This window comes from Neolamprologus brichardi, chromosome 17 (assembly GCF_056152115.1).
Source record: "Neolamprologus brichardi isolate AB-2024 chromosome 17, ASM5615211v1, whole genome shotgun sequence".
NCBI classification, from domain to species: domain Eukaryota; kingdom Metazoa; phylum Chordata; class Actinopteri; order Cichliformes; family Cichlidae; genus Neolamprologus; species Neolamprologus brichardi.
In genome coordinates, this window is record NC_142120.1 from 21568580 (window position 1) to 21586143 (window position 17564).

Below are 17564 nucleotides of genomic sequence, written 5' to 3' on the forward strand. Positions count from 1 at the left end.
GTGTGTGTGTGTGTGTGTGTGTTTCTTGTTAAGCATTCCCATTAGTTGCCATGGAGACAGGCAGGGAGTAAGTAAGTAAAATTTATTTATATAGCGCTTTTCACAGATAAAAATCACAAAGTGCTTTACAACACAGGAAATGGGAATATAAAACCAATATAACAGTAAATAAAACAATGTAAAACAATAAAACTATAAAAACAGCATAAGAAGAAATTAATCAAATGCTTTTCTAAATAAAAATGTCTTCAGCTGTTTCTTAAAAGAATCAATGGAGTCCATGCAGCGAAGAGACAGTGGGAGAGAATTCCACAACCGTGGTGCCACAGTCTGAAAGGCCCGATCACCACGAGTTTTTACAGGGAGGATGGATTGAGATTATTAGAGGGCAGAGCGCCGCTCTTGAAAGTTTAATAGAACTATTAAAGCGCCATCGATCAGCCAGATGAGGAGCGGAGCAGCTTTATACGTTAAGTTAATATTATCACTCACAGTTGCAGCTGTGACTAATGCGGTTCTTCTTCTGTGGCGATATTACAGCAACAAATCAGAAACTTCCCACAGGTGTCAGTGAGAAGCAGATGCCCACAATCAGGCTGCGTTAAAGGAGTAATCCACCAAAAATCTGTTTTTGAATATCGAATGCTCTCAGAGTTCTGACTGCAGTGACAACATTCAGTCAGAGCTTATTAATCTCTGACTGAATGGCAGCTCCTATAATATCTTCTTTATGGTGATCTTTAAAGTACTGTGCAAAAACCTTTGAGCCACTGTTTTGGAAAACGTGCTACCAAAAATATACAAAACAAAACCAGAGTCTGTAAATCTAACAAACTTTAAAGTAAAGGTCAAGTATAAATGCAGCTTAAGGCTGTAAAATCGCTGTGAAGAACAAAAACTGTGTTCACATATTCTGGACGAATGGCTTCAATAATTTTGTGGAAGTTTTTTGAAATCAGATATTCTCAGGAAGTACGAGCTGACAGATGCAGGCCTGTTGGGAAATATTAGATCATGATGGGCTGAACGTGAGGAGGTCATAAAGCAAATCCTGAACAGATGATCACAAACTGGATTTTAAATTTTGTTTCCTCTGTAGAAAAACGTCCTTCAGGGCGAGCAGCGGGACCACGTGTGGAGCAGAGAAGGCTTTTATGCTGTCGTCCTCTTCTTCACTGTATTCGTCATCGTCATCACCTGCTTGATGGTAAATGTGTGTTTTTTGTTTTGTTTTTTTGTATGTGTTTGTTTTGGTTTTTTGTAAATATGCAAGACTGGACACTCACTCACTAATGTGTATAAAGTTAGCATAAAAACTTGTCCTATATATCCCACAGTGAAAGACGGTAGAAGATTTGCTAATCTAATTAGTCGATGTTGCCGCACCAAAAAGAAAAATCTGGGTTCACAATCCTCAGCTGCCACATGAGTAAATCCAATCAACCAGTTAACAAGAACTCCTTCAAGCACTTTGACTTAGATGTAATTAGGTCAGAGAATTACTGAAGAACATGTGAAGCCTTCAAGTAAATAAATGAATTCTCCAAGAAAGAAAGAAAGAAAACAAATTCATGAATAATTCATTCTTAGAAATAATAAAAATTTGAAAAAATTACAAACAAAAGAGACAAACAAAACTTAATAAAAACATTAAATAAGATTACAAAGTCACTCCCCAAAATACAAAAAGAAAATAAAAAGTTATAAAAAACAAACAAACATGTAAATAAATAGATCTTTTTAGAATGACAAAAAAAATTTAATAAACCCCAAATAGAAAGAAGAAACAAATAAAATCACATAATCATAGCATATGAACAACAACAACAAATAATTTTTAAAGCAAACACAAAATAGTCACTAATATTTAAAAGTTGCACTTCACATCTTGTCCACATGAAGGAGCACCTGCACACAAACCTCCGCATGCCTCTGCCTTTTTGTATTCTGTTATATTCCCCTTTTTCTCCTTTTCCTTTTCTACAATGTTCCAATATTCACAGGTTTAGCAGATTTATGTCAGATCCAACAAACAGACCAAAAACCGGAATGAAAACCTGTTAAAATATTTTATTTAAAAATAAAGAAGAAAGAGAAGTAAATTGTTTTTCCTCTGGACAAATTTTGTTGCTCTTCACTCACCAGTGAACCCTCAAAAGAAACAAAGCAATAAATACATTAAAATAAGAATAACATAAAAGGATGATAAAATAGAATAAAACTGTAATATATTACAAATCTAAGAATACAAATGTCACTTTCCAGTATTTGGAAAAAAAATAGAGTGGAGGAAATAAAACAACATTTGAATACAATAAATAGAAAATAAAAAATAATGGGAAGGAAATACACAAGTCAACCCAAATATATATTTAAAAAAATAATATTAATATAATAAAGAATATAAAAAAAATATAGAAGTAAGAAACTATATAAAATAAATTAAACACAGTAAACAGAGAATATATAAATATATATAAAATCAGTCAACCAGCACAAAGTAAGAAGTTATTAAATACAGCTGATAGAAGACATAGGAAAAGGGAAGTGGAAAACTTGATGAAATAATTATGGCCCACAGGAAGGTAAAACAAAAAATATTTACTCCTAAAAGAAAAAAGAACAAAATAGAAGAGACTAAAAATGTGCAATGTTAAAAAAACTAATAAATGACATCATCATATATCCTTAAGTGTATTTTTTTGTAGAAGGTTCCTGTTGTTTTTTTGTTTGTTTGTTTTTTCCAGCATGCAAATCCTGGATGTTCACATCTGGGATCAGAACATTTTCAGGTTCCTGATCTGAATGAGCTCCATCCTTCACGCTCTGCAGCATCCGACCTCGATCTTTCTTTCTTTTTTTCCCTCCAGGTTTTGTACCGACTGAAAGAGAAGGTGCAGGTTTCTGACAGACAGCTGAAAGCTCCACCCCCTGACCTCCATCTAACCCCGACAGTACCTCTAGACCACGCCCAGAGGTCAAAGGGCACCAAGGTCACCACCACACTCCCAGTGCTTGTCTAATGCTGGGCATACACTGTGCGATTTTTTTTTTTTTTTTTTTTGGTCCATTTTGAGTGGATTTTTCAGTCGTGCGACAGTTTTGGGGATCGGCCCGAGTTTCGCCTTTATCGTGTGTCGTGCATCGTGTAGTATACACGGGGTGATGAGAAGCGATTAACACCTCACGACCAGCTCCCAATCAACAATCACAGGGTCGCAAAAAAATCAAACCTGTTTGAAATCCTGTCGGCACTCGTGAGGATGTCAATGCAGCCTCTCACAATGCGCACTCACAAACAGAAATGGAAGCGGAAAGACGGAGCAGCACGGCAGTGCAGCGTGTGATCTGGACACAAGCGATGAAAACACAACTTGTAGAACTTTGGCAAGCTCATCCGAGCCTTTTCGGTCTGGCCTCACAAATTTATCACGACTGCACCAACCGTGAAAAGAGCTGGATGGACATTACTGCTCAGTTGCAGCTGCCTGAGCAATGTTTTTCATTAGCAAATTAGCAAAGTTGATGGTTGTGTGTGTGTGTGTGTGTGTGTGTGAGTGAGTGAAAGACGGAGAGGGAGACCAAGAGACAGATTTTGTGTTATAAACTTCATGTTATGGACGCATAGTGTAAGCACTCAGGTCGCATCAGCTGTATAATGTGAGACCACGCATCGTGACTGACAAACCCCTGGGATTCAATTGTACAGTTTAAGCAGGAGCTGAATAACATGACAGAAAAAATTGCACAGTGTATGCCCAGCTTAAAACAGCCAGGTGGCTCAGGAATGCAACTTAACGAGTGTGTGTGTTTCAGGTGATCGTTTCAGGAAGCATGGTCCAAGCTGAGCTCCTGCCTGCTGTAGCCACACCCATTCCCCAGCAACAGCCAATCGCAGCCTGCCACCGCCTCGGTCCACCTGTCGTCCCTCTGCCAAGGTTATTTTATTTAGCCACAGACTTTTTCCCATGATGCTTTGGTAATTTCTGTTTGAGTTTTAATAAAGTGATAATCTGATTAAAAGTCGGGATTTCTCAGCTGCATAACATCTGCAGATGTTCATAATGGGAATGATCTTATGAAGCTCCACAGCTTGCTGCTTTGATAGTTTTTAATCAGTCTAGGCTTAATTTACTCTATTTTCTCCTCATAGCCCCGCCCCCACACCTGTACCAATTATTATTGGTAGCAACAACCACACACCCCCACCCAGCGTGACCCCAGTTACATCCAATAAGGAGCTGAAGCCCTGCCCCTCCCCCTTCAGGATGAAACCAGCTGCAGGACTTCAAGAAAGGTAAGAATTTCTTCTGGATTTTAAATGTCATGTTGAAACAACACCGATACCAAACATGAACATCACACTTTAAGACCTAAACTCTTCTGTTGGACATGTGCTGAATGTGGTTTGGACTGAAAAAAGAGAGCCTGTCCCTGAAAAAGACATCACCTTAAATAAAACCAGACTAGTAACTGTAGGACCCGGTCACACTGACGTGCACTCAGTAGAGGTTCAGTACAGTTTCAGCTGTGTGGTAGCACACATATCTACAGTCCAATGTAAACGCAGCTGGAATCTGGATAAATGAAAATGATATTAAAATTAATATAAAATATTGTAAGATCAAAAAGCTACTGAATTTCAAATGGCAATGAAGCCTGTATGTTTTTTTTTTTAATATTCAGATGGAAATGTATCTAATGAGCACTCACAGTGTTTGTGAGTGGGAAGAACGCGCTCTGTGTGTGTGTGTGTGTGTGTGTGTGTGTGTGTGTGTGTGTGTGTGTGTGTGTGTGTGTGGAGTAGCGTAACCTCTAACCTGTGATTGTTGGAGCAGGCAGGTGTTGAGCTGTGTACGTGCTCACGATGAGCCTTTGAACAGATGTGCTTACACAAGGTGGAAAATGTGGTGGAAACATTAAATCCATGATTAGTTTATTTTTTTCAGTCTTCTCATTTCATGGAGTCTTAACATTTACTCTCACTGTTACTAAAGACTTGGAAGCACGAGAAATGTGTTTGGCAAGTTCGACACAAACTGTGCAAAAAGAAGACAAACCTCTTTGAAGCTGGGTACCGTCTATTTCCTGATTATAAAATGCAAACACTTTTGTAAGCTGTTGCTTTTGATGGTGTTAGCTGCTCTATAGCTGTGATGTTAAATTTGGAATTGAACTGGATTAAGATCTGTTGACTTTGAAGGCCATAGTGTTTGATTCGCATCATATTCAGCCTCCTCAAACCACTCAGTGAGCCCTTGTAGCCTTTGGAGAGAAGCGTTATCATTCTGGAAGAGACCGCTCCCATCAGGATAGAAATGTTGTCATAGGAGCAACCCTTCCTTCTAAGGGTACAGGTGGCTTTGGAGGGCACCGCAGAGCGGAGCCAGGAGATCCCCTCACTATAGGGGTGAAGGGTTCAGCTTTTCCCTTTTAATCTATTGTCTGCCTGTTTATCAGTAGCTAAGGCTTGCATTTAGACAGTCACGTAAGTTTCCTCTGTAATCAGTCTGCAGAGTGTGTGTTCATATCTATCAGAAAGGACTCAGCAGGTCCTTAGGCTGGTGTTTATATGAATAGTGGGGTCCCGTCGGACACACTTCCACACTTGTCTCAGGCTTGGAGCTGTGGGATGTGTATTGTTAGTTCAGGTTTCATAAACTGATTCTTATGAACGCATTTTTATTCTTGGTCTCGAGTTGAAAGTTTAAAACGACCCCTCTTTGTCCCCTCAGTCCATCCTGTGTGTGCGCTGAGACCTCGCTCCAGGAGCTGTCTGGGTCTGATGGAGTTGATAAAGGGCTAGTTCCTGATTATACAGGGCGTCTTTAACCCAAACTCTGATGTTTTCTTTCCTTAGACCTAATCAAGTCATTTTCAGCTTGCAGTGGAGATTCTTCTGGCTGACAAAGCTGTGATTAATGACACCTCCAGCTTCATAATGCAGACTTCTCTCCCGAGTGGAGTGCAATATATTTGGCAAGGCAGGAGTAGGCTCTGGAGTTTTACTGGTTACTTCTCCACTAAATCAGATTATTTGGCCTGTCTGATGTGAAGTATCTGAAACTCTGAGCCTTGTAAACAAACTAATTGCTGTGGAGGTGAAGTTGGTGGATTCCGAATTACAGAATTTATCAACTCTGAGTGGAACCAAAGAGTCCTGCTGATTACCTCCTCAGCAGGAGCGTGGCATCCCTGCTAGTGGATAACCAACAGCTCGAAGCGTTCTCCAACAACTAAATCACTTTCTGTGTGGACAGGCGTTTAACATGAATTACCTCGAGTGGAAAGAATTTGCCACCTTACCTTTGAATTATCAGATTACTAATAAATTTAAAGCGATAGGATTGTGAATCCGTAGTCCTGGTGAAGTTTTGGTCTTCTTGTGTTCCCAACCTGTGCCATACAACGTGTACACTTACTTAAACTGACTCACTCTTTTCAACAATTTGTCCCTTTGTTAGATATCATAAATATCTTAATACAAACCTTAAAAGAGTAAAAGCTTGGCAAACATTGGCAGGTGTGCCTAAAGTTTATCTCACATCTTTGTAGGTTTTTATCATCATATTGTTTCAGTAATATAATGATATCACAATCTGTTTTTGCCTTAAAAAGTCACCCTTCGGCACATTAGTTACATAAGACACATTTAGTCGTGAGACGCTTGGATTTGGTTGAGTAAATTAGTTTGACCTGATTTTTCTAAGTCAGACGTGTTGAGAGAACGTCGACTTACATTTTCATACAGTTGCTGTCGCCTTCAAACTTGGCTGAGGCTCACTTCCCCCTTAAGTAGTTTCATAACTGAAAAGAAAACATCTTTGTGTGCCTCAGCTTGACGTTGAGCACTTAGGGCTTTATCTGCTGCTCCTAAGTCTTCCGCTAAATCACACTCACACCTCGGAGGCCATTTTGTTTTGGTTACATCAGAGCGAGGTAATTAAACGCACAGTGTTCCTTAAGGTAAGAAAAGGAAGGAAGATTTCGGGCTCTGAGTGAGAACAGGATGTTTTTCTCAGTGTCTGTGTCTCACTTGTGTGTCTGTGTGTGCGTTGTCCACTCTGGATGGCAGCCAATCGCCAATCAGACAAATTGGAAGTAGCAGCATCCTGGAGAGGAAACTGGCCGACACGTAGTCAGACGAAGAGAGTCCACCCACATGAACCCCATCAAAGCACACCTTGTCTTCTGTACCTCTCGGCCTTTTGTTCCGACACTTTTGTGACACAGAAAATGTCCGAGTTCAGCTCAGCAGTTCTGCTCTTTCAACATGAAGTTTGTGTTGGTTATTAATCTGCTGTCAATAAAGAATTTCCTTTGTTTATTTAGGGATTATTACGAGATTCTTGCATAACGTAAAATGCATTGGTTATTTAGCCAGATATGTCTGCGCTGGACGGGATGGCAGCACTCCATGTTTTAGACAGAAGAATGCATGCAGCATGTAATTAATATAAGATGTGCAAGTAAAACTAAAGTACACAAAGTATGAAAAGTTCCAGTTTGAATTGAAAATATTCATAAAATTATCAGGAATTATTAAAAAAATCATATTTTAATGAGTCTTAAAAAACCAGACTTTCATGTCAATAGGTGGATGTTTGTCTATTCATCTGGATGCTGCATATTCATCCAGGAAGAAATATTTCATCACTCATCAAAGTAACTTTTTCAGTCAGCTGACTGCAGGTTTCCCTACATTATAAACCATAAAGCTGCATAACAACTGAAACCAGCTCCAGTGCCTAACCATGAGCCACAAGTGCCACTTCATAAGCAATTACCATGCAAACTGTGAGGGAGATGGCTGCACCCCAGCTTTTTTGGTTGCTGTGACCATTAGGTCCCCTCATTGGTTCAAAGATGTCCCCTTTTCATAAAAATGGGCGTCCTTGTCAGCCCAGTCTACCCAGTGCTCCTTCCAGTCCACCATGTGCACATCCTCATCTTGTAATAATTGACTTCGGAATCCTGTTGTGCCATCTGCTTAAGCAGAAGTTGTTTGGTTTCCCCGATGTATAATTTAGAGCTCTCTTGGCACTTGACTTGAATGTTAGCAAATAAGCTAACATTTGTTGGCTAGCTGTTGATTAGCAAGACTGCAGGAATCTGTCATTGCATTGCTTTGTAATTGGCAAATGCTCAGTCACCAGACAGATCAGATTCCCTGAACGTAAAATAATTGATTATATTTTTGTTATAATGGGAAGGTAACGATTCATCAAACAGACTGTCTGTGACCGGGTTTGAGCCCCAGAAGTGAATGAATCCTTCTTTGAACCATATACCCTGCTGAGGTTGGCGGTGGTTTCCCCTACATACGTAAAACCAGATTGTGTGGAGTCATGATGGCGGTATGCAGTAAACAGCAGTTAATTATTTTAAAACGGAATTTTTGGTTTGAAGATGTACAGGAGGAATGAGACTGAGCTTTTAAAGTGAGTAATTTGTCAGATGGAGCAAACCATTTTGAACACGACAACTTCTTTGATGTTGGGTTTCGGTGGTTTGTTATCAGCTGGAAGAGCGTTGTCTCCTTATGAAAGCAAGAGTTTGTCAGACCAAACAGAGTTTTTAGTAAGAGCTGAGGTTAAATCACTGCTGTTGTAAAATAAAGTAAACAAAAAAATTTTTCAACCAGTTTTGGTTTTTCTTTGTGTTAAATTATTGTCTGAAGCATTAACAGGGATTTTTGTTTATCAAATTGCAAACTCTGAGTCAGGAAAAACCTTAAAATTGACCAACCCAAACTGAAACTCAACTAGCAAACCAGTGAAGTGCAATAAAAATGTAGGAAGGAAGGGAACTCGTTCGCGTGATCAGCCCTTCCATTTTTAACAAAAGCTGTCTTTGTCTCTTCCCTCCCATCCTTCCTATGCAGACGTGGCTCTAATGTCTCCCTGGTGTTGGACATGTCTGCTCTCGGCACTGTGGAGCCCCTTGGCGTCGCCGTGGTAACCCCCAGGGAGGCAGCAGCCAGGGAGTACCTGCTGTCGGCTGGCCGGCCGCTCACCCGACAGCAACTGCGCGACATCGTTAACAACACCCACAAGCTGCACGCCGAGTTCGCTGTGAGCCCGAATTTCATGCTTAGTTGGGTTTCTGATGGGACACACTGAAATGTTGAAGGGCTGATTTACATGCAGTGATGCAGTCTTTCATAATGCCCTCAAGTTCATAGATGGAACAGCTTTATAATGAATTTTAGTGCTCTATGCGAGAAAATCTGTGGCAGTTTCTTGCAATGAGAAGAGAAAGGCATTGCATTTTCTTCATTTACAAAGATCATTAACTAACCAAGTCAAGTTGAAATAATACTCATGTAAAGTGCATTGTGTTTTAATCTGGGTAAGAAATGTGCCCTAAAATTGAAACTTGTCTTCCTAAAATCTCAGGAAATCCCAATGAACCTCATAGATCCCAAGGAGCTGGATATTCCAAATCATGGGACCAAGAACAGATATAAGACCATATTGCCCAGTGAGTATTCTCAGTGTTGCTATGGAGTTAGAAATACTTCCAAAACAATCCCAGTCTCTGATTTCCTGTTGAACCAGGAAGTTATTTTATTATGTAGGCGGGACTTAGTGTCAAAGGCCAACAACCGCAAGGACAGCTATTATCGCACCTCCCTCTTCCCCATGAGCAGACAGAACAATACATTTTCCTCTGAGCACAGTTTGTTCTCACACTGTCGGCCAGGAACTTATCCTGATTAAGACATTATGTAACACAGACACACACACACACACACACACACTTACTTACTTTTTGGTTTGTGTAGCCGTGCTTTGGGAGGAGGGCGGGGTTATCAATACAGCACTGTTCCTTCCTTCCGGCCAATCAAGAGAAAGGAATGCTCACCTAGAGCTGCTGTCAATCAGAGACTTTCCTCTGTTTCACATTCTGTGTTGTTCTTAAATGTGCTCCAAACGTTAAAACATAACCTGCAACAGGACTCTACCAACCCTAGATGTTATAGGTAGATATCCACTGTCATCATATATTGGCTTGTTTAGGACTATACTGAAGCCTCAGCTTTAACCTAAAAACAAGTTTTCAGCAGACATTTCAAACAAATAACAGAGTCAGGTGACCTTATAGGCTGAAGAAGGCGGTTCCACAGTTTGGGAGCTACAGCTTAAAAGCACGGTCACCTCTAGTTTTAATATGATAGCGAGGGACTGTTAGACGATCCTGAATAGGTGATTGGAGAGGTCAGCTGCATTGATAAGGTGTTAGAAGTGACGCATATGAAAAGTGAATTGCAATAATCAAGATTGGAGAAATTAAAGTGTGTACTAAAAGTTTAAGATGATTGACTGACAGTAAAAGTTTAATTTACACAATATTTCTCAGATGAAGGAAACAAGACTGGGTAAACTTTGAGACATGAGTTTCAAAATTCAGATGCTGATTAAAAGTGATACTGAGGTTTTTAGCAGCTGATTTGATGTTATTAGCGAGGGGGCCGATGTACTGACTGACTTCCCTACAGGAAAAGCAGGTTAAAAACTAGATGGCAGAAGTTTAAAAAAAACAAATCCTTTTCCTCAGCATGTTTTTGAGCTTAATTTAAACTATTCTCGTTAGTTTTCTCCTTTATACCTTTCCTTGTGTCCTCATCTCCTGTCCTTGGTATGTTTCCTAGACCCTCATTCCAGAGTGATCCTAAAGTCAAAGAGCTCCAACGACCTGCTGAGCACCTACATCAATGCTAACTACATACGGGTAGGTAACAGCACAAACTGTCCTGCAGTCCAAGCAATCGATTTATGAACTAATACTTAACATACTTGTTGTTTTCATTTATTTTCCTTTTTTCTATTCTTAAAAAATTCTATTCTATTCATTATTTTCCAGACAATTAGCTTTTTGTGTTTTCTTTGCTGTGTCTGTGTTGTTTTGATCGACTCATCTGTATTTTGATGTTCTTTCTGTAGATTCAATTCAATTTCAATTCAATTCAATTTTATTTATATAGCGCCAAATCACAACAAATGTCGCCTCAAGGCGCTTCATAGATACAGAGAAAAGCCCAACAATCATATGACCCCCTATGAGCAAGCACTTTGGCGACAGTGGGAAGGAAAAACTCCCTTTTAACAGGAAGAAACCTCCGGCAGAACCAGGCTCAGGGAGGGGCGGCCATCTGCTGCGACCGGTTGGGGTGAGAGAAGGAAGACAGGATAAAGACATGCTGTGGAAGAGAGACAGAGATTAATAACAGATACGATTCAATACAGAGAGGTCTGTTAATACATAGTGAGTGAGAAAGGTGACTGGAAAGGAAAAACTCAATGCATCATGGGAATCCCCCGGCAGCCTACATCTATTGCAGCATAACTAAGGGAGGATTCAGGGTCACCTGGTCCAGCCCTAACTATATGCTTTAGCAAAAAGGAAAGTTTTAAGCCTAATCTTAAAAGTAGAGATAGTGTCTGTCTCCCGAATCCAAACTGGAAGCTGGTTCCACAGAAGAGGGGCCTGAAAACTGAAGGCTCTCCCTCCCATTCTACTTTTAAATACTCTAGGAACAACAAGTAGGCCTGCAGAGCGAGAGCGAAGTGCTCTAATAGGGTGATATGGTACTACAAGGTCATTAAGATAAGATGGGGCCTGATTATTTAAGACCTTGTATGTGAGGAGCAGGATTTTGAATTCAATTCTGGATTTAACAGGAAGCCAATGAAGGGAAGCCAAAACAGGAGAAATATGCTCTCTCTTTCTAGTCCCTGTCAGTACTCTTGCTGCAGCATTTTGGATTAACTGAAGGCTTTTCAGTGAGTTTTTTGGACATCCTGATAATAATGAATTGCAGTAGTCCAGCCTGGAAGTAATAAATGCATGAACTAGTTTTTCAGCGTCACTCTGAGACAGGATATTTCTAATTTTAGAGATGTTGCGCAAATGGAAGAACGCAGTCTTACATATTTGTTTAATATGTGCGTTGAAGGACATATCCTGGTCAAAAATGACTCCAAGGTTCCTCACAGTGTTACTGGAGGCCAAGGTAATGCCATCCAGAGTAAGAATCTGGTTAGATACCAAATTTCTAAGCTTTTCAGCGCCGAGTACAATGACCTCAGTTTTATCTGAGTTGAGAAGCAGAAAGTTAGTGGCCATCCAAGTCTTTATGTCTTTAAGACATTCCTGCAGTTTAACTAATTGGTGTGTGTTATCTGGCTTCATGGACAGATAGAGCTGGGTGTCATCTGCATAGCAGTGAAAATGTATGCTATGTCTTCTAATGATGCTGCCTAGGGGAAGCATGTATAATGTAAACAGAATTGGTCCTAGCACTGAACCCTGTGGAACTCCATAATTAACCTCAGTGTGTGAAGAGGACTCTCCATTTACATGCACAAATTGGAGTCTATTAGATAGATATGATACAAACCACTGCAGTGCAATACCTGTAATACCTACAGCATGTTCTAATCGCTCTAATAGGATATTATGGTCAACAGTATCGAATGCTGCACTAAGGTCAAGAAGGACAAGCACAGAGATGAGTCCACTGTCAGAGGCCATAAGAAGATCATTTGTAACCTTCACTAAAGCTGTTTCTGTGCTGTGATGAGCTCTGAAACCTGACTGAAACTCTTCAAATAAACCATTCCTCTGCAGATGATCTGTTAGCTGTTTGACAACTACTCTTTCAAGGATTTTTGATATGAAAGGAAGGTTGGAGATTGGCCTATAATTAGCTAAGACTGCTGGGTCTAGAGATGGCTTTTTGAGTAAAGGTTTAACTGCAGCCACCTTGAAGGCCTGTGGTACATAGCCGATTATTAGAGATAGGTTGATCATATATAAGATCGAAGAATTAATCAATGGCAGAACTTCTTTGAGCAGTTTTGTAGGAATGGGGTCTAAAAGACACGTTGATGGTTTGGAGGAAGTAATTATTGACGTTAACTCAGAAAGATCGATTGGAAAAAAAGAGTAACTTAACATCAATGGAACTACAAGTAGCTGTAGATAATATTACATCTGTGGGATGATTATTGGTAATTTTTTCTCTAATGATAAAAATTTTATTTGTGAAGAAGTTCATGAAGTCATCACTAGTTAACGTTAAAGGGATGGTTGGCTCAAAAGAGCTCTGGCTTTTTGTCAGCCTGGCTACAGTGCTGAAGAGAAACCTGGGGTTGTTCTTATTTTCTTCAATCAGTGACGAATAGTAAGCTGTTCTGGCTTTGCGGAGGGCTTTCTTATAAAGCAACAAACTATTTCTCCAGGCTAAATGATGATCCTCTAAATTTGTGACACGCCATATCCTCTCCAGATTACGAGTCGTCTGCTTGAGGGTACGTGTTTGAGAATTATACCACGGGGTCATGTACTTCTGATTAGAGACCTTAGTTTTCACTGGAGCTACAGTATCCAGAGTCGTACGTAGTGAGGAGGTGAAATTATTAACAAGATAATCGACCTCTGTTGGGGTAGCGTTCAGATAGCTGCTCTGCTCTGTGTTGGTACAGGGCATTGACGATGATAACAGTGGCTGGATTATATTCTTAAACTTAGTTACAGCGCTTTCAGAAAGACATCTACTTTGATAAAGTCCACTCTCCACTGCTGCGTAATCAATTATTGTAAATGTAAATTTTATCAAGAAATGATCAGACAGGAGAGGGTTTTCAGGAAACACTGTTAAATGTTCAGTTTCTATGCCATATGTTAAAACCAGATCTAGAGTGTGATTAAAGTGGTGGGTGGGTTCTTTTACATTTTGAGAGAAACCAATTGAGTCTAACAACAGATTAAATGCCATGTTGAGGCTGTCATTTTTAGCATCTACATGGATGTTAAAATCACCCACAATAATTATTTTATCTGAGCTCAGAACTAAATCAGATATAAAGTCTGAGAAATCAGACAGAAACTCTGTGTAAGGCCCAGGTGGACGATAGATGATAACAAGTAAGACTGGTTTCTGAGTTTCACAGCTGGGGTGGATAATGTTAAGCATCAGGCTTTCAAATGAATTAAAAGTCTGTCTTGGTCTTTCATTAATTAATAGACTGGTGTGAAAAATTGCTGCCACACCGCCCCCTCGACCTGTGCTTCGAGATTTCTGGTAGTTAGAATGACTCGGGGGTGTTGATTCATTTAAGCTAACATAATCATCCTGCTGTAACCAGGTTTCTGTAAGGCAGAGTAAATCAATTTGTTGATCATTTATTAAGTCATGTACTAACAGAGACTTGGAAGAGAGAGACCTAATATTTAATAATCCACATTTCACTGTTTTACTCTTTGGTTCAGATGTGGATACTGTATTGTTCTTTCTTTGTAAATGTTTAAGTTGTTTGTTGCTGGTTTTTAGTTTGTTTTTTGTCTTTTTGGAAGCAGACACAGTCTCTATGGAGATGGGTTTTTGGGGGGGTAGCAGGAGGAGAGAAGCTGCAGAGAGGCGTGTAAGACTGCAACTCTGCTTCCTGGTCCCAACTCTGGATAGTCATGTTTTGAGGGGTTTAATAAATTTGTCCATATTTCTAGAAATGAGAGCTGCTCCATCCAAAGTGGGATGGATGCCATCTCTCCTAACAAGACCAGGTTTCCTCCAGAAGGTTTGCCAATTATCTATGAAGCCCACATCGTTTCTGGGACACCACTCAGACAGCCAGCAATTTAAGGAGAACATGCGGCTAAACATGTCACTCCTGGTCTGATTGGGGAGGGGACCAGAGAAAACTACAGAGTCCGACATTGTTTTGGCAAAGTTGCACACCGATTCAATATTGATTTTAGTGACCTCCGATTGGCGTAACCGGGTGTCATTACTGCCGACGTGAATTATGATTTTATTGAATTTACGTTTACCCTTAGCCAGCAGTTTTAAATTTCCTTCAATGTCGCCTGCTCTGGCCCCTGGAAGACAATTGACTATGGTTGCCGGTGTCTCTAGCTTCACATGTCTGAGAACAGAATCACCAATTACCAGAGTTTGACCCCCAGCGGGTGTGTCACCGAGTGGGGAAAAACGGTTAGACACATGAACGGGTTGGTGGTGTACCTGGGGCTTCTGTTTAGGACTACGCTTCCTCCTCACCGTTACCCAGCCTTTCCCCAGCTGCTTGGGGTCTGCCGGGGAACAGCTAGCGGGGCCTACGCTATCTTCGGCTGCACCAGCTACAGGGGCCTGGCTAGCTAAGGGTGAGTGCAAGGTGCGAAGCCGAGTCTCCAGATCAGTAATCCTGGCCTCCAGAGCTGCAAATATGCTACATTTGTTACAGATATCATTACCGCTAAAGGAGGCCGAGGAGTAACTAAACATCTGACACAATGAGCAAGAAAGTGCAGAAGGGACAGGTGAAGTAGCCATGGTGCTAACGGGTCGGCTACGAGCTAAGCTAGCGAAACAGTACAGAGACAGTGAGTGACAGTGAGTGAATACTTTGGCTATAAATTAGGTAGTGAGTACACAGAAAGTGTGCTTCGGATGAAGCACGTGAAGATTATACTGTGAAAAAAAGAATGTATTTAGAAGTTGTTAATTAAACTGCTAAGCAAATAAGCTACTCAGAAACACCACTGTGTTTGAGCAGGAACAGGAAGTGATACTATTAGTGATGGGTCGTTCGCGAACGAAATGGCTCTTAGAGCCGGCTCTTTGAAGTGAACGACGCGAGCCGGCTCCTTATTGGGAGCCGTGAGGTTTTTTTTTCTTTCTCTCACCCTCTCTCTCGCCCTTTTTTCCGCTAAACTCGCACGCGCGGCCTGTACTTTGCGCTGGGCAGAGGGGGGAGGGGCGTTAGTTACACTCGCAGTAGCACAGGATCAGAGCCAGAGAGAAAGAGAGCGAGGGACAACGACGTCACATTAGAAAGGTATAGTAATCATCCACTATTTTCAGTTGCAGATGATAATAGATTCAGAAATCATGCAGGCCCATATGACAGAGAATGTGCATCTTCTTTTTGTTTTAATATTTTAATTTATATTTAATTGTGTTGTGGTTTGCAGTGTTTTGTGTTGTTTCACGTTAAATTTGTTTAAAAGGAAAAAGCTGAAATTTTAAATAGTTAAAAGTTTAAAATGTAAATAGTTGTTCTTTGTATTATATGATTTATTTATTACATTTTATGTGGAGTGAATAAATAAAGTATATTTATGGTGGCCCTTAGAGACAAAGCACGTACAAACTCCAAAACGCGTAAAAACTCCAAAATGCGTAAAAACTCCAAAACGCGTAAAAACTCAGACGCACTTACAAACCCCGAAGCATGTACAAACTCCAAAACACGTAAAAACTCAGAAGCACATACAAACTCCAAAACACGTAAAAACTAAGAAGCACGTACAAACTCAGAATCAAGTACAAAAGCCAACAGAAGTGCTCCAGGATGCTAGGGCGCAGTGTTGAGCTTTTGTTACCTAGTGGCTACACAAGCCAGGAAGTATCAACAACCGGATTTGGTGTGTGGTAGTAACAGGTAAATTTTTTTTTTTTTAAATTATTTGAATAAATATGAGTGCTTGTCTATAAATACACAAACAATACACACATGCTTTCAATTGTGTAATTTAAGTGATCTGGGTAGCTCTGTTTTGGAAGTTCAGTTCATGCTAGAAATGTGTTTTGGAGTGTGTACGTGCTTTTTGGAGTTTGTATATGCTTTAGAGTTTATACGTGCTTTGTCTCTAGGGGCCATATATAAACATATATAAATAAAACCACTTTTTTTACATTAGTAATTCCTTTTCTGCATAATTTTATATTATTGTTAATGATTAAATAATTAAAGCAACAAAACAACCTGAAGAGCCGGTTCGGAGCCGAAAGAGCCGGCTCTTTTTAGTGAGCCGAGCCGAAAGAGCCGGATCTCTAAAAAGAGCCGGAAATCCCATCACTAGATACTATACCACAGAGCGAGCGAACACCAAGTGACAGCGCCACCGACAAGAACAGCCCAGGACACACATGTGTACACATGTGTAGATCAGTTGCATAACAACAAATTGTACTCTGAGTATTATTTATTTATTTTTTGCCTGGCTTACTTGTATTTCCTGTTTTTTGTTCTAGCTCTCGGCTGCTGTGTTTATTCTGGGAGACATTTTAGTACTTACTCAGGTTTTGAAAAACTTTTCAGTCCAGTTAATGATGACATTTGTTTTGTTAAATCTTCTCAAAACCTTAGAAAAAACAGCAAGCAGGCTGTCATTATCACTCATCTGGAATGTAAACAGCCTTTTCTTTTTCTTCTGGCTCCTCGTCGACCTACACAGTGAAAGTATTTGCCTGTAGAAGTCTGTAATGTCGCTCTCAGACTTCCACACAATAGACTGTCTTCCTGTCAGGAAACACCACTGAAACAGTTTAAAGCGGCGGACCTCATGAGACAACCGAGGCTGTTTAATTTCTTTGTCCTACCACACACACACACAAAAAATCTTATTCATCCAGAATAAGTAAGCACATCAATTACATGAAAATAACAGCGATTATGAAATGAAACACAGCACTTTTTTAAAAAAAAATTTATTTGAAGCTTAGAAATGAAATATGTTTTTTCAGTTTGGCACGGTCTTACTGTTTGTTTGTTTTG

At 40.1% G+C, this 17564-nt stretch overlaps 1 protein-coding gene across 1 annotated transcript in view; it reads left to right on the forward strand.

Annotated features, from left to right (window-relative positions):
- The window catches only part of LOC102789248 (receptor-type tyrosine-protein phosphatase R-like), a 47432-nt gene that overhangs the window by 21836 nt on the left and 8032 nt on the right, over window positions 1–17564 (forward strand). The window contains exons 5-11 of the mRNA XM_087831111.1: window positions 1100–1207; window positions 2871–2993; window positions 3817–3938; window positions 4154–4297; window positions 8885–9074; window positions 9399–9483; window positions 10655–10734. Of these exons, the coding sequence (XP_087687237.1) occupies window positions 1100–1207; window positions 2871–2993; window positions 3817–3938; window positions 4154–4297; window positions 8885–9074; window positions 9399–9483; window positions 10655–10734 (852 nt within the window). The remainder of the gene's footprint in view (window positions 1–1099; window positions 1208–2870; window positions 2994–3816; window positions 3939–4153; window positions 4298–8884; window positions 9075–9398; window positions 9484–10654; window positions 10735–17564) is intronic.